Source organism: Bacidia gigantensis (genome assembly GCF_019456465.1).
Source record: "Bacidia gigantensis strain McMullin 20006 chromosome Unknown contig_246, whole genome shotgun sequence".
NCBI lineage: Eukaryota > Fungi > Ascomycota > Lecanoromycetes > Lecanorales > Ramalinaceae > Bacidia > Bacidia gigantensis.
In genome coordinates, this window is record NW_025408602.1 from 248,539 (window position 1) to 269,339 (window position 20,801).

Sequence of the window (20,801 nt, forward strand, 5' to 3'; positions counted from 1 at the left end):
GTTCTTTTAGAATATAGATGGATTGGTTCGTGTTTTGATATGGGTTGGAAGGGGCTCAGAAGATGAACGAGTGTGGGAATGAAGGACTTTGAATGATCTTGAGAATCGAAAGAATGAATGATGCTGCTTGTTGTTGAGAGGAATTGACGTCTACTTTATACCTTTCGTCTGCTGTGAAAAGAGAGTCCCTCCATCCGATGGACGGAGGTCAGGCCGCTTGCCCCTTTTTTCAACGTTGCATTGATTCTTAACAAGATGTCACTATCGCCAACGGCTGAAGATCGTATGACTTCCCCTGTTCTACTTGCGCTGGTTATCCACCATTGTACGTTGAATTTGCTTTGGCTAGAGTTCACTATCTCAGTTGGCTTCGCTTGATAGACGAGAGTCAGGAGACGACAAAGTATATCCGCGGGTCTTCGAGACGTCGTCTCCAGGCCTCATCTACAACCACAGGAATATTTGAGATAGTATGAAACACAAGGGGGTCGATATGGTCGCGGACTCGACAAATCGGCCAGGCTCTATGTTGCTTTGGTCTATCGGGACTGTTGTAGACACCCTGTATCGGCTAATTTAGGTCATGACTTTACGTACGATCTCCACCAGATCAGACTCAAAATCGACGAGGCTGTACACCAGAGCTTTCCGCGTGAGACAGAAGCTGCAGCGTCATGATATCTGACTTCCACTAGCATCTATTTAGCGAGAGACAAGCAGGTCGCTTACGCCGTATGTCTCACACCCGCAAGGCCTCCACGTGGCATTCGGAGGATTGCCCTAAGCGCACCATTTGGAGACGGATACGAAAGCGCTTGTAGACTTGTTCCTGAATCTAGGGCCTGCATACAGCCAGAGACGTCGATACGGTCCCCCGTCCATGTCGAGTCATGCGAGCCGTCCCGAGTCTCCAGCCTTGGTCGCCAACCACGGCAGCTGCGTAACGACAAGCTTCCGGCCGAGCACGTGGAAGTCATCAGGTGAGGATTGTGGCTGTGGACTAGGTCATCAGGGCATGTTTCAAGCAATCGCGGCCCAACAGGCGTCAGGTACAACCGAGCCTAGAGTCAAAATGGGTTGATCGGGGGCTCTGTGATATCGTGGGCTTTGATGACAGCATGTATACACTGTATTGCAGCTCGAGAGGAGGACAGTGGGACGGACGTATTGCCCGTTTCTACTAAGTCTGCCCCTTCAGTTCACCCCTGATTCAGATTCAGGGATGGACCAAGTTGAAAGAGAAGCGGTTGTCACGCTACTTCTGCATATATTTCAGCATCCCTATATCCGCACATCCTTCGTCTTCTCTTTCATTATCAGTCTTCATGATGGCTTTCGAAGACTCTCACGACTCTGCTGCGTCTTTGTTAGAAGACTGTCTGGATCAGAGGTATTCTAATGATTCTTTCGATATCGAACCGTTGGAGGAACCCTCCTCAATCAGAAAGCGGATTCTCGTCCACGTATTGTTTATCGTCGTCCATGTGCTCATTCTGACGATTCAATTGCTATTACCGTCGCCACTTACCTGCCAGACGTCGTCTGTGTCTCTCATCCATTGTGGGTTAAATCGAAAATATCGTCCGCTGAGACTGACGACCCATGATTGTAGCACCAGCTAATGAAGCTATCTCGTACATTGCAAAACAGTATCACATCGAGCCCAGGATCAACAGCCCGTATGTTGGGGAGCCACGTCCAGAGCTTGACGACGCTTGGGAAAGTCTTCTGGCCAGTGAGTTGCATCTGGACATTCAAGTTGTGGAAGACGACTCCTAACTAATCTTGCAGACACCAACATCCGTCTCTCTCAGAAGGACATGGAGGCCCTAGATCGAGATGAAGGCATTGCTCTGCCCGACGGCGGATACCTCGGTATCATCAATGCCTATCATGAGCTCCACTGTATAGTAAGCCATTTGCATCCCGAATCAAAACACCAGGACATGAACATGAGCATTCTTGACTGACTGATATGGACCAGAAACGTCTCCACCACGCGCTCTACCCCTCACATTACTTCCCCAATCTCAGCGCCAAAGAGCAGAAGATGAACCTGATGCACAGCGAGCACTGCCTTGACACCCTGCGTCAAGGCATCATGTGCCACGGTGACACCTCACTTCTGACGCTGAAGTGGGTGCCGTGGACAAAGATTCCGTTGGCAAACTTCTCGGCCCCACATCAGTGTGTGAATTGGAAGAAGCTCGACGGTTGGGTAAGTTCTCAGGCCTTACACAGATTTGGAGTTAGCACTGATGTGAGTCAATGAATAGGCAGGGGAGCACTCGGTGCCCAGAATCTTTGAGAAAGATTATGTCGTTCATCCGACTCTGGGGCCGTCTTTTGGAGGGAATGGGAGCGCGCATTTGGGTGTTGCGGTGGATCAAAGTTAGGAGATGGTGGAGTGCCAAGTACAAAGCTGAAAACGGAGAGTAGTAACATTCGCTGACAAGAGAAGCCCACTGCTAGATTCTTAATCTAGCCTATGAGCTGGAGTGCTACAAGGATCTGAATAGCTTGCGTAGAGCATGGCAAAATAGCGTTTGGGAGGCTTATTGAAAATTGCACCTTGACTCCCGCTCTGACTGATTTGAAACATTCCACGATTTTTCTCAGACTGGATGCTTTACTTGAGTGAAAGTGAATGATCATATGCAGACTCGGTGTCAAGTCCAAGGTATGAAATAGCCGATTTCAGAGAAGTATGTGACTCAATAGACCTCCACTAGGTAGTTATAAGCACTACATAGTCATGACCTTTCACACCCTCGGCCGCGCAATTGAGACAGCTGTCATGAACAAGGACCGTTTGATAGCCGCGCCCGCAGCACAGGAACTGGGCGGCAGGGCTTCCCTTGGTCATAGCCACCCCGAAATACCCATGAGTATATGGATTAGCGACTGATGTTGCTTTTGAAGGATATTTAGCCTGATCGATGACATTCATCGCCGGATGGGGGCAGGTGTCGCTCCATTTCATTCCCATGTAACCTTCGATCACAGCTCCAAGGCGGACCTTTATTTCCTGCCCTGCGAATTTGAAGCTGCACAGCAGCTCTAAGTTGTGAAAGGTTTCTCGAATTGTGATCAATGGACTTCCGAGATGGACCCCAAGATTGGATGGCTTCAAATCGCCAGTCGTTTGTAGACTATTGGCCGTAGACCTGGGCTCTACTCGATCGGATACAAGCCCTTTATTGTATCGACCATTAAAGATCAATTGTCCATCAACTACTGTGAATGTGACAGCTTGTCGGGACGGTACACTAAGAGTCTCGAGTATAGTTGGGTAGACAGTGGAGGCACCCGAGCTTAAGGCGATATCTGGCGCCTCATAGGCCACCAGTGGACCAAAATTCCTCCCTAAAAGGCCGCATTGAATATATAGCATCAAGTCGCCAATACTAACGCGGTTGTAAAACAACATATCAATCATTTTTGAACCATAGTAATTGGAGGATTCGACTGTCACGTTTGGACCTGCATCAATGAATGAGCACAAGACGCCCTTACTTAATATTAATCCAACGATCTGCCATAGAAGGTGCAGAGTGCAACGCTTTCTTTTTTCCTTTGGCCTCAAAATTGATGACCAACTTTTGTTCCAGCCGCACTTTAGATCTTCACTGCAAACGCAGTGGCATCCATGAGTCTTGTGAGACAATACCCTACTGAGATTGTGGAATGCGGTGTCCTTATCCACCGAATATGCTGTAGGCTCAGCGCGAAGAACAGTCTTGCAGATCGCTCGAAGTCGTGATCGAGGGAACGGTCCAAGGAGGTCTTGAAGCAGCATTGGCTTCACCAATCTACCCGAGTTGGGACCGATTTGTTCAACCTCGATTTCTGAAACAGTCCACATGAGACAGTCACCGCATGCATCAAGCAATTCTTGGTCACATGTAAAGCCATGCTCAAACATGAGCAATTGCAATCGGTCTGCAAGGCACCCGGCCCAAGTGAGTCTGTAGCTCATCTCCCACCCAAGCTGCTGGCCAGCTTCATGAAACCTGCCGATTGGTAGGTTCATTTCTTCAGCCTCAAGCATACTAGTCTCAAGATGAATCTCAACCAAGTCTTTAGGCTGTGATGCTGAAACCTCACATACTATAGATGTTGACTCGGCGTCTTGAACTATAACCCCTTCAACAGTGATCTTTGTGTTATGCCTAAACGAAGCATGCACTAAGCCTAGTATATGTCCCATGCCACGTGTTCCAGATACACGGCAGATTTTTCGATCTTCGCGTAACGCGCGACTAATAGCATTGAGCAAGTGCATCATCAGATCGATGTTCAAGGGCTCGAGAAGATTTCGAGGACAGGCAATATCATTTGATTCGTAGACATCATGAATAGCCATGATCTGCCTAGCCAACAAATTGCCAAAGCCTAGGGTTGCCAATTTTGCCCCCAAGCAAGATGCAACGTCAGCTAGCTGTTGCATGCTTGCAAGGTTGGCAGACTTTGGAAGAAGTTCAGCACACAACCGGCTTAAGATCATGCCAGTATCAGAGTTCCGGAAAAGACTCGTCAAGCATAAAGATATGAGTGCAACTGCTTGACCACCAGCAGACTGAGCCATTAGAGAAGCAGTGTCGTTCTTCCTCCAGCCTACGGCCATTGACAAGTGTTCTAGACGCACATCACTACAACGGTGCAACAGAGTTTTGACTTTCTCAGCATACTCGCCGCTCGTGAAGAACATAGCCCCTAAGTTCTCCAATTGGATAAGCGCCAGAGGAGCTACATTGTCAGCAGAGAGAATGGCCAGGATCGAGGAAGCAGCGCGGACTCCTTGTAGACTTAGCCCCCCGACATCAGACTGTAATTGCACGTCACGCGACATTGAGGAAAGAGAGATGCACTGTTGGGCACGACTCTTTGAGCAAGATTGTATGACTTTGGATACTCGTAATGTGTGGTGGATCAAAGTCAGAGCTTGGAATTCTCATTCTCTTGCTGGTGTGGATTGCTGAAAGCCCGAATATAATGATTCAATAGCGTCTTTTGCTCAGGATACCACGATGTGCATCGAAAGGCTCTGCATTTTTGCGACAAATTCAGATGCATGTCAAGCTGAGAGAAGGTCTTTCGGTCTGATTTGACCTTCAGCCTTGTGGTATACCTAAGCAGGCGCTGATAGGCTGAGCCTTTATGCATGCTGCCCAAGCTGATGAGGGGCATTTCAGCTCATCGTTGAATATGGGCAACGTTCCCATTGGATCTCTGCTGATCCTAATATCCCGCAAGCCTTTTTATCGATCTCCGAATGTTATGTATGGACTAAAGATCAGTCATCATTCCAAGACCTTCCGCTGGCGAGTATAGGTTGTCGGAGATTCGTGGAAAATAGTTTCTCCGTCATCCGAAGACACCAAGGCTTGGAGAGAATCGTCATGCGAACTTCGACTCTTATTTACAAAGACGCAACGGCCATTCAAGAGACTCAAGAAACCTCTACCACATTCTCGCAATCTACGAGCCTGAATCATATGACCTGTTGTAGAAGATGCTCGATATGAACAGACAAGATTCTGCAGCCCGCCCAGGATTTTCTTAGACATCAACATCTCGATCTCAACATTCCTATATAACACCAAAACGAACGAGCTGTGCGCAGATCTGCACCCTCTTCGTACCATACCAGCCGTCTGAAGCACGTCACTCCAATTGAGGCCTATATCGTTCTTTCTACTAGCTCTACGTTGCAGAACCTCAACATTCGCAATTGTCCCCCAGGCGCCTCACCTCCCTCCTCGACTCCAATACCCTCCCCTCTACAACGCAATCATGTCCAACACAAATTTTGTCGACCGCGCCATCGCCACAGTCAAAACCGCCATCGAAGCCGACAGCTCCGCTGACTACGAGCGCGCCTACCAACTCTACTACCAAGCCCTCGAACTCTTCATGCTCGCGCTAAAATGGACAAAAGAACCCTCCCAAAAAGCGCTTATCCGCTCAAAAGTCGCAGAGTACATGGAACGCGCCGAGAAATTGAAACAACATCTCTCAGCCCAAGATAACAAGAAGAAGCCCGCGGCCGTAGGGTCGAACGGGAAGGTATCAGGCGGGGGTGGGAAGGGTGCGAATGGTGGGGAAGACGGGGACGAGGGAGGCATAGATGCAGATAGCAAGAAATTAAGGGGAGCACTGCAGGGAGCCATACTGACGGATAAGCCGGATGTGAAATGGGAGGATGTGGCGGGGCTGGAGGGAGCGAAGGAAGCGCTGAAAGAGGCGGTTATATTACCGATTAAGTTCCCACATCTGTTCCAAGGTAAAAGACAGCCATGGCGGGGCATACTACTTTATGGACCACCCGGGACAGGTAAAAGCTATCTCGCGAAAGCTGTGGCGACGGAGGCGAACAGTACTTTTTTCAGCGTGAGCAGTAGCGATCTGGTATCCAAATGGATGGGCGAGAGCGAACGGTAAATCCTCCCTCTCCTCCCCCTGCCCCTACCTCTCCATCCCCACTATTACTGACAGCTTCTAGCCTAGTAAAACAGCTCTTCACCATGGCGCGCGAAAACAAGCCCTCCATAATCTTCATTGACGAAGTCGACGCCCTCTGCGGTCCGCGCGGGGAAGGCGAATCCGAAGCCTCCCGCCGAATAAAAACCGAACTACTAGTGCAAATGGACGGTGTAGGCCGCGACAGCAAAGGCGTGCTAATCCTCGGCGCGACCAACATCCCCTGGCAACTCGACGCCGCCATCCGCCGACGCTTCCAGCGCCGGGTGCACATTTCCCTCCCCGACCTACCCGGGCGCATGAAGATGTTCGAACTCGCCGTCGGCAACACGCCGTGCGAGCTCAAGAGCGAGGATTTCAGATCCCTTGGCGTGTTGAGTGAGGGGTACAGTGGGAGCGATATCAGTATTGCGGTGCAAGATGCGCTGATGCAGCCGGTGAGGAAGATTCAGACTGCGACGCATTATAAGAAGGTGTTGGTGGATAAGGAGGGGGAGGAAGGGAAGGAGGAGAAATACACGCCGTGTAGTCCGGGGGATAAAGGGGCGATGGAGATGAGTTGGACGGAGGTGGAGAGCGAGCAGATGCTTGAACCGCCATTGGTGTTGAAGGATTTCGTCAAGGCTGTGAAGGGGGCGAGACCAACGGTTAGTAAAGAGGATATTCAGAGGAGCGCGGAGTGGACGAATGAGTTTGGGAGCGAAGGGGGGTAGATTTGTGGGAACATGCTTCGAGAGGGAAATAGGGTAGGGTACGGTAAGGAGGATGATATTCTGATGGTAGCATTGGCGTTGTAGGGCGTTTATATCAATCTGAGAATATCTATTCTGTTCAATTCAATGATTCTTGCTTCCCAATTTGCCATGGTCACGTAGGTCTCACACCCGGGAATCTTCTCTAGGCTTCAACGCCGACCACTTTAGGCATGGGAGATAGCCGAGGACGTCGATGAAGAGCAGCGCTTGCAAATAGCAGTCAGAAATCGTCATTTTGACCGACCGAAAATCACGTCCGCTTTTGCATGTCATGTAAAGTACAAATTCCGCCCCTTTGTCCAACGAGACACAACCGCCAATACCGAGCTTCACGTTTTCCCGCCTATCCAGACATTCCATGGCCTGACGCCATGCCTCACCAAACCTTTCACATATCGAAAAACACACACGAATCAAAGCCTCACTCATTCTGCCAAAGCCACCTGCTACTCATCACCCACCGCCAGGCTCACCCCCCCTCCTCACTTTCTCCCTGTCCAACTCGCCCTTCAACCTCCGATTCTCCTCTGCCCCTTCCTCAAGTCTCTTCCTCGCCCCACTACGATCCAGCAGCCTCGCCTCTCGCTCAGCCTTCAATCTCCTCTCCAACTCCCTCAGCCGATGGATCCATCTCGCCTGATTCGGTTCTGGCACAGCCTGGCCCTCAGGGGCTTTACTTCCAGTGGTGATAGGCTCCTGATTCAAGGCTACCTGCTGTCTCGATGACGAGCGACGAGACGGTGAAAGTGGGGAGTGCGGACCACCAGTCGCATGGGCGAGGTGTTCGACGGCCGAGGAGGAGTGATGGCGCGCTAGTGTGGGAGGTGGTGCGGCGATGTCTTTGCCGCCTTCTTGTAAGACGTCTACAGAAGCTGTTGGATGGAAGGTGTGTGTTGCGTTCTTCGGAGAACCACGGATCTTAGCTTCTTTCTGCAAAGCGGCGAGGTCTGATTTCAGAAGGCGGTTTTCGCCACGAAGCTTAGCGATTTCTGGGGCGGCCGTGAAGGCGCCGGAGACGCGGTGTGATTGCACGGTCATTTCTAGCTTGTCGAGCTTCTTGATGCGAGCGTCAAGGGTATGCTCGAGTGACTCATATTCAGACCAAAGATTGCGTTCCGTGACTTTGATGCGAGATTGGAAGCCGATGATGTTGTTTTCGATGGCGGAAATGGCGCCGAGAAGATTCTTGCTGAAAGGGCCATACATATCTTTGTTACTAATTGATTCGACGGTTGGGAGATGATTGTTGATGAGAGAATGTTGGTGCTGCCAGTCTGAACCACAAACGGTAGAGATGCGGTTCCAGAGGTTGATGAGCAGAGTGTGGCGGTCCAAGACGACGTCTTTATAATGAGATTCGAGGGAAGCAGCTCGCTTCCTGTCTGTCGCACGTGACCTCTCGAGCTCTGTGATGTGAACATCTTTCTGTGAGACTGTGCGTGTAGTCTGTTGATGTGTGCGCTGCCACTGGTCGTGTTGGGTCTTGTCAGCACGGCGACCCTGCCTTTCTCGCTCGAGAAGGTCAGCAAGCTTCTTGGTTTCGAGGCCATGGCTTTCCAGCAGTGCATCGCGATTTCTGACGAGGCGATCTTTCTCGGACAGATCGCGCTGGACAGTCTCGAGTTCTGAAAGGGTAGTCTGCAATTCTTTCTGCATTTTCGTCACTGACGCCATCAACGAAGTGCGAGTCCCGTTAGGCTCGCCCAAGATTGCTTTCAGATGAGTTTCAAGCTCGTTCAGCCGTTCCTTGAGAGACGTAGCTTCGTTTGTCCTTGTGTCGAGGTTTTTCCTGACTTTCCTTGACTCATCCTTGGAGGAAGACAATTCTCGGTTGAGGTCGTTCATTACTTTTTGAACTTCCTGTTTCTCTTTACTATCGATAATCTCCCTCTGATGCCTTTCATCGGCTATGCTGACCTCAAGATCATTAGCTTTATCCCTCTCACTAGCAAGACTGGCCTGCAGGTTGTTCAAGGCGTCTTCGAGATCACCGATCTTGATTTTGTCACCCTCTTGTTCCTCGCGAAGGAATGCAACTTCGCTCTGGGCAGATTCATGTTGGACAGAGAGCTTGGTATTCTTGTCCCTCCCTTCGCGAAGATCTTTATCCATAGCATCTGCTTCATGGCCGAGCTCATCAACCTCAAGCTCCAGCTCGCGGATCCTCTTTTTCTTGCTGTCCACGTCCTCCTCGATGCGGAGCATGCTTTCGCTCAGTGTCCGCACCTCTTGACGGAGGGCCTCTGCGTCTTCGGCACGATCAGAGAGCTCATTCTGCAGATGCTCGATGTCTTTACCACGTTGTTCGAGTTCTTCCTCTAGGGCTGCAATCTTTTCGCTGCCTTCGGCTTTCACATCGTGCAATTCAGCTTCCATATCGTCATGAGCTCTTAACACATCATCTCTCTCAGTTTGAAGGTTCTGCAGGTCTTCGGTGGCTAGAGAGATATCATTGTCATACAATTGTTGTAATTTCTCATGGTCAACCTTGAGTACGTCAAAATGCTCAAGCTCGTCCAACAATTGGTCGGCTTGTCCGGCCAAAGACTGTATCTCAAGTCTAAGTTTTGCATTTTGATCGCGTAAATGACCGTTCGTAAGCTCCAGTGCTTCGCGCTCGGAGTCGCTTACAGGAGTCATTCTCGTCTGATCACTTGCCCTAGAGCCAGGTCGTCCATGTGCGCGTGATGCAGAGCGTTCGAAAATACTTTCGCCAGCAATTGAACGCGTGCCATCGCCTCGGCGAGCACCAAGCTTCAAGTCCTCGATCTCCTGCTGGAGGCGCTCTCGTTCTCTATTGCGCGATGTAAGCATCGATGTCTGGGCGCCAACCTCACGGCGAAGCTCCGCATTTTCAAGGCGAAGCTGATCCACGAGGGTGCTGCTGACTGCAGTCGATGGACCATTCTGCTCAAAGCCACGATCGGAGCTGTTTGTATATGACAATACAGAAGATTGCTTTTGTTTCCTCTTCGCATTGAAGGCATTCGCCACGAAATTATTCGTCGTACTTGAAGACCCATCAGCCTTGAGTCGTCTGATCTCTTCCTGAAGCCGTCGGTTAGTCTCATCAGCTTGCTCACGCCGCGCTGTCTCTGCATCTAACAAGTCTTTCCACAAGTCGACTTCTTCGCGCACGCCAATGTCACTACTTTGCTTTGTCGAGCTCAGCTGTCGTACCACCTCTGCGAGTTTCTTCTTTTCGGTCTCCTGTACAAAAGACTCATACCTTGCTTTTTCTATCTCTACATCATGATTCGTTACTCGTTCTCGTAAATACGTGACTTCTTCCTCCAATTCTGTGAAGGCTTCTTCATCCGGTCTCAACTCGGGAATGTCGGGTACAGAAGACTTCGTCTTTTCTGAAAGCTCATCAGACTTCTCCTTTAGCTTGCGCTCAAGATCACGAATCGAGCGTTTGAGCTCTCGAGTATCTTTTGCTGATTGGAACTTTGCTGTCCGCAAGTCCACGTTCTCTGAAATCATTGCTTTGACACTGTCATCAGACTTGCGATTCAAGGCCTCATCAAGAAAGGTAATTTTGAGCTTGAGATTCCAATTCTCCTTCATCAGGCGATCAATAGTAGTGCTCTGCTCCTTTAATGTCATGTTATTCGAGTTACGACCTGCAGGTGTTGGACCCGCCCGCTTCACAGGTGATTGAGAGCGTTGTCTATTTCTATATTCACGTGCAAGCGTCTCAGGTACCCTAACGTCATCGACATGCCGATTGATGACTGTGTCGGTAGGGTTTGAGGTTTTGCGCCCCAGGGTGACAGGAGTCCTGGGGTCTGATTCATCTGCATTCTCTTCAAGCGCAGAGAGCCGTCCTTCTTTAGCTTTGATCCTGTCATCTTCACCACTGATTGCCGAGATCCCAGAAGCCATGCTACCTAGACTTATCGATCTTGAGTACTCTGTAGGTCGAGAGCTGATTCTACTGTATTCTGGCATGGCGCCCCCAGACTGTAACGCGTAATCTGCTTCAAGTGTTGCATCACTGGCCTCGGTGACTTGAGACGAATATGACGACCTTGTGCTATTCATTCGACTGTTCAGGAAGGGGGGCCGCATTCTTCTGTGGGAAGGACTCTCAACTTCTTCGACACTGCCTCTAGCCCTTCGTGATGTGCTCTCTGCTTTTGTTGGTGTAGGAGAATCAAATTGAGGCGCTGTAGATTCGTCATAGTATTTTCTCGGTGTTCCATGCTGGTCAAGTGGTATGCCGCCTCGACTTTCGTCAAGAGTTTCAGCATTGGTCGAAGCGCTTGAAACAGCCCTGGAGATAGTTCTTGCTGCCGCCGCCGCCGTGGGTGACGATGATAGTGTTTCTAATGATGAAGTGTTTGGATGAGATTGGTCGTCCTGCAAGTGTTGGGGCTCAGATGATGGTTGTTGAGCAGGGCCAGGCGCCGGTGTGTGATACATGCTCGGGCTAGGCGGAGAAGGTGCTCTAAATTCCTCAGGATCAGCAGATTGATCAGGCTTGGAATGCTTGACAATGGTCGTAGTAGCTTCACTTGGCGCAGATTCTTCAGATATTGTAGATAAATCACCAGCTGTGGGTCCTCGCACTGGTGCGACTGGTGAGACATCTTGAAGGAAAGTTGAGTCGAAGTCCTCTAATTTCTGTCGCATTTCCTTCTCTTGCAAGAAGGTGTCATTATCACCACCAATGAAGGACGAATCATCCTGATTTGGTGTACCGCTTGTTGCTTGACCCGTATTGCTGGATGTTTTGGCCTTGTTTTCCGTGGACTGTGCAATGTCCTCTTCTTGCAATGTCGTCTTGATGGGAGAAAGCTCCTCATCTGTGTCGAATCCACCCGGGACAAGCGACTTCCTCGTCTCGAGTGGTGGGCGGGGTGAAGCCATGGACTAGCTAAGAGCACGCAAGTCCCCCCTTTCGATATTCTGCTGGGCAAGATCGCTGGTTGAGAGTGGTTGAAAGCGATGCATAGCTCGCAAGATGCAAAGAAGCAAATGAACGAATGAATGAGAAGCAAATGCAAGGGTACTGTGTCGAGAGGGGCAATCAAGCGTTTATTTTGACAGTTGATAGGGGACAGAGGTCGCGTCTATGATGTCGCGTTTACAAGGTTCATAGCGCCCTTTAGCAAAGGCGGGACTTTCCGCTGTGCCAAGCCCCGCCCAGCCCCTCGGCATTGGTACCAGCCTCCGCTGCGATAATTACCATCCACTTTGAACCGTTCTTCTTCTGCAACGACAATCATTATTCTTCCATCCCCCAGGAGTGCAGAAACTCCGCACTTCCAACTGACTATACACAACGCCAAACACCCTTCTCTCGTGCCCACAACCTCCCTTACAAGTAGCCCAAGATTTCAGGTCCCTCACAGCTTGACTCTTCAAGCGTCCTTTCGCCTTGACACATTCACGCCACTGTTGACTCAAAAGAAGAATCAAAATGATATGATCAATCGTCAGCTTGAACGGCGTAATAGCTCCTAAAGGAAGCGCGCCTCGACATCGACGAGAATCCTAATCTGCAAAAACCCCACCTCAGACCATCAATCAAACAATCGCCCTCCTCAATCGGGCTTTACGACTCTCATCCCTCCATTCAACAGAGCCTCTGCAAAATCTGAAAATGGCCCGCACAACCATAGTAAAAGTGCTCGAATCACGGCGGAAATACGTATGGCCAGAAACGCAGCTGAATTTTTGGCTGCTCGTCATGCTGGTCTCAGGCGCCACGATCCTGGGCATCTTCACATACTTCATGACAGTTCAGCACCAAGTGCGTGCGGGTCAGATATGGTATGCTCCAATGCTACACCCTCCCTACGCACCTAGCGTGTTGCCCTGGTGCGTCTACACACTAACACAGCCGGATTGCTGTTTCCCCTAACTTCGCTTCTACGACCGCCGCGCTTAATGCACTTCAAACTTTCAATTTCACTATCGTATCTATGCTAATGGTTGTTTGATTACAGGCTATTTCCCTACTCCATAGCCGTCGGCTCTTTGACCGTCCTCTTCCTCGCGATCATCCTCGCCCTCGTCCAGCAGCGCCAGCTCCTCCCCGGTATCGTCCTGCTTGGCTGCTTTATCCTCTTCGTCCTCTACCTCACTGGCCTCATCGAAACAGCCATCCAGCTGTACGGTCCATCGGGCAGTGTCAACAGCTATTGCAACGTCTACAAACCAAGTGCTGGCTACCAGCAAGGTCAAGGAGAAGCAACATTGGCATATCTAGAAACTCAAGGCATCTGCAATGACTGGAAGGCAGCATTTGCATTTTGGATCGTGGGAACGGTGTTCTTGCTTTGGATGATGGTGATGGCATATCAGGTACAAAAGGATGTGTTTGATTAGAGCATTTGCACATGATTAGAGATGACTAGCGTTCATGAGGTATATATGAATCTCCTTGCAATTGAATTCGTAAAGTCTAGCCGTATTGCCCTCAAGATTTTGACTTCCAAGCATGTCCACGGCAGTATCACGTCCTACTAAGGCAGCCATCATAAAGCCCCTTTTCTTCGCACTAGCCGTATCCAGTTAATCTTCCAGCCCCTTTTCTCCGCCGCCTCAATACTGGACGCCGAAGTCAATGTCCAGCTTATTCGACTTAGTTATTGCTAAGTTCGAAGGCGAAAATTCCAGGCTCGAATTCTCGGTTTTTAAGTATTTCCCACCTGCAAGATCTTCAGAAAACTTGGGAATAAATATCCTGTTGACGATTTTGTCCAAAAATGGTCGAGGCTAGGTGGTTGCTACTGCTATAAGACAAGATTCAAACTACCGGAGGATATAGTGTCCACTGCTTCTTCGTAAAAGATTACGAAATACACGTCGAAAAGCCGCCTCGTTATTCACCGCCGGCCCAGTCTTGGGCGCCATAAAGGCCGCTTAAAGAGTCGCCTTTCACGTTTGTATCCTGTTCACTGGCATCGAAAGCTGCCCATTGGCAGCAAAACAGGTGGTGAAAATAGGTCATGGGCTCAAAGTTTCCTCAATGCATTGGAAAACCGGTGTCTTGAAAAGTTTCATGAATAATGCAAGCGCAGTCACTCAAGATATTGATTCTGTCGCTCGTCGGAAATGCCATATAAGTTTTGTCAGTGTCTTCATGGTGCCACATCGATGGCACTCTTTAATCACCAGATATTCCCATGTATGAGTATCAATGGGCTTTACTCTAACCTTTCACACGATATCATACACGTGACGACGGCGTTTTTATGGCAGAAGAGGCTGGATCTATCAAGACCATCGTGCTTGAAATCCCCATGAGAACTTCGCATATTTGAAAAACTGCATGAAGGATCTTAAGACACGCTTGTGCATGTGTAGACTTTCCATCGTAATCTTGCCGGGTCTAGACATCGATGTCTTGGCTTATGCGAGTTGTAAAAATCATTACATCTATTTTTATGAGAAACGATAGATCAAGAGGTGGGATGAGCTCAGCATGCCCTCTCGCACTTCGGACACTATGATAAGCAGGTAAAGATTGAATATGTAAGGCTGTCCGAAAGGCAAGCGGCAATTCCTAATCGATGATGATACAAAGGAAGTTCGTGAACCAACGTCTAGCCAGCTTTTCAATCTTGGTTTCAAGCTGACCATGATTCAGGTATTCCGGGCTAATTGAGTATTCAGGTGTCTGCGTTGAGTGTTCAATCATCTCCTTTATGATTTCTTTAGCTATTTCTAGTGACCTTTTTCTTTGCTCTAGTGGTCTTGGATGTGCTACAGCCTAGGGACTCTATGGCCTGTGCCTCCGCCATAGTCGGGTAGAATAAGTAGTGTTGGCGATAACTTATCTCGCCGAGCCCATCGTCGAGGATTCGAATTCGATCCCTAGACCAGCTAAGTTGTTGTGCTCGAAGATGGACTTATGGTCTGACTCATTGAAAATATAAGTATCTTTTCAAGCTCGTCCCGCTTGTGTTGCGTCTCTCTCGATTCATTTGAGAAATGCTTTGCCCAGTCAGGCGATTTATGCCTCTGCCCTCAGGTCCTAAGGTAATTTTAAAGGCTTCCGCTGGCATCATGTAAAGACCGGTATCATCTACCACTAATTCATGCAGTAATTCAACAATAGATTCCATCAGCATTGGAAGTGTCTGGCTCAATGTTTTGGATGGTGTACGTGGTTCATTCGAAGCCTTATGTGCCAGACTCCATAAGGAATCAGATGCTTGAAGGCAGGATCTCGTAGGATATCGCGGGCTTCGGAAAAAGCTGGAATGCAGTAAAGTATAGAAATATTAGTTGATCTTTCGGGCTTGATTACAGTGCCGTCACAATAGTCCGAGGGCCAGGAAGGATCCCGCATTCCAGCCGTCGGACGACGATATAGAATAGGTTTTATAAAAACTGCGAGCTGAAAAACGGACAGGCCTTTTGTTTTCCATTGCGGTTCAACTGGATCGATATCCATTGTATCCCTAAAATTAGCGATTCGTTCTCCTCGCGGAGAAGGAATAAGGCTTCATCCTCTTGCCTTAAAAAGGTGTGCGTTCTCTTGCTTCGATCTTTTGGCCTGGGACCTGAGAAGAAAACCTCATGGGCCAAAACGTTCGCTCCAAAAGAAACGAGGTCTTTCGTCTGAGAATCTTATAACCATTCTAAGTCCTAATTTGGACACATCTTTACCATTCTCATCCAGCGAAGTGTAATCATTCAATATCGTCGTTGAAGTCGTACATGACATCGTTTGAGTGATGCTAGAATCTTCTACACAAACGAGTCAAAGCGTAGACATTTTTGGCTCTCGCTATAGACTCAATGCATTGGATTAGGACCCCATTGGGAAGATCGATGGGCGCTGTTATCGAGCATCAGTTGCTTGCTATCGCCTTCCTTTGTCTCCAATCTTTGGAAGTTTTGAAATACTTCAATCATTTCTTCCGCGCATATCCGTTACGCTGCTTGTCTGAGTTTTCTCCTTCGACTTGGCTGCTGACTTAATGTCTTCAATTTGCTTGCTCTTGCGCTTGTCTTCTTCTTAGCTGACGGCTTGCTCCTATGTGAAGTCTGCATGATCAATCTGTGATTCTGATAGATGCTGTCCCAAGTAGTCGAAGCCTTCCTCTTCCCTTTCCCTCTCTCTTCCTCTTCTTCTTCCTTGTTAACGTTGTCGTCGTCAGTGGAGTTGGCGATGACGGTAGTCGTGGTGGCTGTGGTGACGATGGTGGTGGTGACGGTGACGGCGGCGACGGTGGTGGTGGCGGCGGCGAGGAAGGGTTGAGGGGGTGGGTGACTGTCAATCCAGGCCAAAAGGCCTTCGATATCGTCTGGCGCTAGACTATCATCGGATGATGATGAATGCTATGAATTTGTTAGCTAGAGACTCGATCAACGCATTGACTGTGAAAATCTGCTAAGTTGTATAGAGTCCTGGTGTGTGCTTGAGGTCGCCTGTATTTCTATAAGCCTTGCTTTCTCTCCCTACCGATGTCAATGTTGATATAGAAGAAGAGAAAAGCGCCGGCTAGCTACAAGTGAGGACACGTCCACCGTCCGCCGCAAGCTCGACAAGCCCCTCGCCGACAAGAAAGACTTACCAGGGGCCAAGAAGAGATGGGCAAACAAGCCTGATTGTTTGCTAAAGAGTAAAAGGGATTCTAAGCCCGCATGTGAAAGAGGCTTTCAAGCAAGAAAGAATCCCAGGCTCGAGAAACCATTCTGTGCTACGACAAGCAATGAGACGACTTCAATGTGCATTTAAGAGTCTCGAAATGCAAATTTCGGTATAGAATCGTCGGAGTAACTAGACTTGGCTTAAAACCCGGACGCAGAATGCTGTGACTATAATCATTCGTAACAGCCAAAAAGCTTGCTCTCTTAGTATGAGCTGCATGTGACCATTACAAGGTTCGCTGACAACTCTGTGAGGTCAATGGTCAAGACGTAGCCAAGATAGGCAGAAACTATTACAGCTTTCAGGCATTGAGGTATCCAAATTATCCAACAGTATCGTAAGCTCGATCAAGAGGCACTCTCCAAATGTAATCCAACCAGCAAGACTTTGGCTCCAGATGCCGTCTTTGTCGACATCTGGAATGAATCTCATGGCTGTCTTGGCGTTATATACTATTCTTTCCTCTAATTCATACACCTTTGCTTCACATTTGGTGGAGATGTATATCCAGACTGCTTTCAGAGTCTTCGGTTCTACGCCGGAACTCTCACTCGCCACTTGACCAGAGGCTTAGTGATTTTTGATCTCATATCTGGTCAATCAGTCTGATGGCTCCAAGATTTCGACTGGAAAATGGTCTCGAAGATATATTGTTTCCTCAGAAGAGTCGTTATATCGAACAAAATCTATTTTGAAGAACAGGCTGATGTAAACATAAAAGTCCAGACTTGAAGACGCAGAAGTCGTTTATAGTCTCAATCTTTCCAGTCTCATTGTCACGCAACCTTCAGTCCCTATGATCGATAGCATAGCCCCTGGAGCAACTCGAAGTCTCAGTCGCCCAGACGCCACACAAGGAAGTCCATACGTGCGGGCTTCGGTTAATGTTGTTTTCTATTCAGCGCCTGTAAGTAGTTCGATACACTAGATGCTCAATATTTGTCGATTTTGTTCTCAACCCTGTCTAAAAATTTCTCTATATTGAAATAGTTGGTATAGATTTAAGTCTATACGTTGTACTATTTTGCTTTTATGTTAGCGGAGGCTCTCAAGTATCGCTGACCATCCCTTATACAGGATTAGGAATTGGATATTTTAGTATCGCTTCTAGGCGAGTTAAGCAGTACGATTGAACCAAAGATATTGCTCTCATAGCTAGATTCAAAATTTTATTTGATTCCTTCATTTATATTCATCGACCGAAGTATATGAAGTTTTTCCTCCCTAAGGAATGCTCTCCACACGGTATCGCAAAGACAGAACTCGTTGAGTATGAAATACGAGTCGCCGAGCCGGCAGAGACGTTAGTAGGATAGTGGTAGTAAAAAAGTTACAGCTGGAAAGGTTGCAGTAGATCTGAAATCGACGAAAGAACGTTCATTAAACTACCAAACACTAAAGGACTCGATATTGACGTCCTGATCCATTATGCTCAGGTCGATCAGCGCGGGATCGGATTTTTGAGCCGGCAGATGCGTTGAACATGCCAACCACACAATACCTAGAGGTGGGAGAAGTATTGAAAAAGAACTACCTTGTATAAAAGCCTAGGGCTTTACCTGTGGTCATTATTGATGGTGCCGTCATGGTTCCATGATAATCCGAAGGTGCTGAATGATCGATTGGCAGTGCGGGCGGGAAAGCCATCTTACCTCGTGGGTAACATCCTCGACTATAGGGTGGGAAACAGATGTCTGCTGATGATGATTCGCTGTACCCTTCTCAGTCTGGATCGTTCGATCGTTAAAATGACTCGACGCTAGCGCTGAAACAGCGTCCTTGCAGAGCTGTGTTCTAAATGGTGTGAAGACAAGTTGTCTTCTTGAAGTATTTTCGTGCGTCGTCTTTGATTTACGAGTTGTATTTCGCTCGGAAGTTAGCAACGATAGCATATTTCTCCCCTTTCTCCAATCTTACAATCTCCTCACCAATTGGCAATTCAATCTTCGCTTGTCTTTTTGCTTCCTCCATATTCTGTGATAAAGAGTTGGGCTGGCACTCATTGCAGCAGTGTCCATGTAGCAGCTATCATCCGTACACTTGAAATGAGTCAAATCCATCGACAAATGTGTCGGGACCTGGATCACTAGTATTGAGATCCATATCTCTTGCTTTGGGATGAGGCATTTAACAAATCGAAGTCAGATAATTAGAGGACTGAATCTCGACAAAGAAATTGAAGGTATGTTATCAAGCCCAGCCTCTTGCCTTTGAGGATGAGCGGAGTACGACAGTATTTGGTCTTGAAGAGTCTTTATTGCATAAGTCACCGTGCGAAGAATTCCATCTGCTTTTCCGCTTCCAAACCCAGTATCTCCCATTCATCGTAGGAGAATAAGCCAAATGGCCAGAAAACTGCGTACAAGGACTGATTAAAGAATTGTCTGCCCCTATGCTTCAAATTTCCGATCGTAGAAGTCCCAGTAGGAATCAATAATCGTTCGAAAGTGATCACAGCACATGCCCATTGACCAAGTCCATAAGGAAGTATGTGTACCACGTCTTGCTTCGTCCTTCCACTCATCATTTTATGAAAGCTTTGCCCCAAGGATCTCCAGTCTCACGTAAATGTCACGGTGATATCCGTCCTTTCTTCAACCCTTTGCGGCTGATGTAGCAAGATATTACAGAAGCCTTGCCTTGCGAAATCTCTCCTTCGACTCAATAATGCTACACAAGCTGGCACTTGCACAGACTTCATCCGGCCCAGATATTCAGGGCAGGATATCGCTTGCTGTAGCTGACTCAGTTGTCTTGGGTTTAAGCCTTCAGCAGATCATCATACTCCCAATCGGTAGTCTTGACATGACAGAAAGCGATACGAGGAATGTACTTCTTCCGAATCAAATTACAGTGTAGCAACAATATACCAAGCCACGGACAAGACGAGGCATCAGCTGTGGGGTTCAGCCTTGCCATTATGTTCTTTGACGCCTTCGTTTTCCCCGGCTTGTTGCAAAGTATCTGTCGTTTGACCTCTCTATAAGCGATCTCCTTGCTTTCATGTCTCTCCACAGACTTAGCTGTCACCACTGACGGAAATGCCAGCGCCGAATCAGCTACTATTCACCTTCCGAATGATAAATATCAAGTATGATGCTAGTGAAGGGACCCACAAGCAGAGAATCATTGCGTCTGAACGCTCCCTCCATGACGCAGCTTGATCACACCCATCTTATCGGCGCGAGTGTTAGCACATGCTCTCAGTACCACTAAGACTTCTTAAACGTCTCTGAAACGAACTGAAGATCTCTGCCAGCCGAGACCTATAACCACGGATTATGCAGGGTTTGAGGCTTTTCGTATCACTCGACGCTATGGAAAAATGGGCCACCCGGCGGCAATGGAATAGGAGGCTTATCGGAATCTCGAATGCATGAAAGAGCAAGGAGAAAATGTATGCTGAGTCTGAGTGAACGAGGAAAGGCAAAAGAGCAAAGATAGGATTGAATTCTCGAGAGAACAGAAGACCACAAACACACTTGCAGGGCGGAATGTTCAAAATAGCGGCACACACGCTAAGTGCTCATCAAACATCGGAAATGCCGTCGACTGATAGCCTTGTACACAAAAGAATATATATATATAGAGAGCATAGTCAATTCAAGGGTAAAAGCAGACGGCAAGAGGAGTTCACGAAACACTTGGGCTTCGAAGAAAGTCTGCTCTAGGGTTCAAGAATCAAGAGCTATGTTAAGATAGACGAAGAACTTGTGAAACTTATAGGTGCGGTTTGATGGCAAGCAATCCCGAAGTTTGTTTAATTCAAACCAAGCAATAGAAGAATGGGGGCCTGTGGGACAGGCATGAAGTTTGATTCATTAAGATTATCAAATACATATTTTCGGTAGTGCCCATGAATAATCTCTGGGGTTGGCCATGACAGCACAAGTTCTAGTACAAAGCAAAGATGCCCATTCTAAGCCATAGGAATCAGATGTTTCACC

General features: G+C 48.2%; 5 protein-coding genes across 5 annotated transcripts; 2 read left to right on the forward strand and 3 right to left on the reverse strand.

The window, feature by feature from the left end:
- Nucleotides 1-1,602: 1,602 nt before the first annotated feature.
- Nucleotides 1,603-2,396, forward strand: KY384_005736 (uncharacterized protein; the record flags this gene model as incomplete). The annotated part of the gene is made up of 4 exons (XM_044814234.1): nucleotides 1,603-1,735; nucleotides 1,792-1,910; nucleotides 1,985-2,218; nucleotides 2,277-2,396. The coding sequence occupies 4 exons, from the start codon at nucleotides 1,603-1,605 to the stop codon at nucleotides 2,394-2,396; spliced, it is 606 nt and encodes a 201-aa protein (XP_044668384.1).
- Nucleotides 2,397-2,728: 332 nt separating this feature from the next.
- Nucleotides 2,729-4,852, reverse strand: KY384_005737 (uncharacterized protein; the record flags this gene model as incomplete). Its single annotated transcript, XM_044814235.1, has 1 exon — nucleotides 2,729-4,852. The coding sequence occupies one exon, from the start codon at nucleotides 4,850-4,852 to the stop codon at nucleotides 2,729-2,731; it is 2,124 nt and encodes a 707-aa protein (XP_044668385.1).
- Nucleotides 4,853-5,796: 944 nt separating this feature from the next.
- On the forward strand, nucleotides 5,797-7,196 carry VPS4 (Vacuolar protein sorting-associated protein 4; the record flags this gene model as incomplete). The annotated part of the gene is made up of 2 exons (XM_044814236.1): nucleotides 5,797-6,440; nucleotides 6,506-7,196. The coding sequence occupies 2 exons, from the start codon at nucleotides 5,797-5,799 to the stop codon at nucleotides 7,194-7,196; spliced, it is 1,335 nt and encodes a 444-aa protein (XP_044668386.1).
- A 495-nt stretch (nucleotides 7,197-7,691) lies between these two features.
- KY384_005739 (uncharacterized protein) lies at nucleotides 7,692-12,113 on the reverse strand (the record flags this gene model as incomplete). The annotated part of the gene is made up of 1 exon (XM_044814237.1): nucleotides 7,692-12,113. The coding sequence occupies one exon, from the start codon at nucleotides 12,111-12,113 to the stop codon at nucleotides 7,692-7,694; it is 4,422 nt and encodes a 1,473-aa protein (XP_044668387.1).
- Nucleotides 12,114-13,196: 1,083 nt separating this feature from the next.
- On the reverse strand, nucleotides 13,197-13,452 carry KY384_005740 (uncharacterized protein; the record flags this gene model as incomplete). Its single annotated transcript, XM_044814238.1, has 2 exons — nucleotides 13,197-13,358; nucleotides 13,408-13,452. 2 exons carry the CDS (start codon nucleotides 13,450-13,452, stop codon nucleotides 13,197-13,199), a joined length of 207 nt encoding a protein of 68 aa, XP_044668388.1.
- Between the last annotated feature and the right edge of the window lie 7,349 nt (nucleotides 13,453-20,801).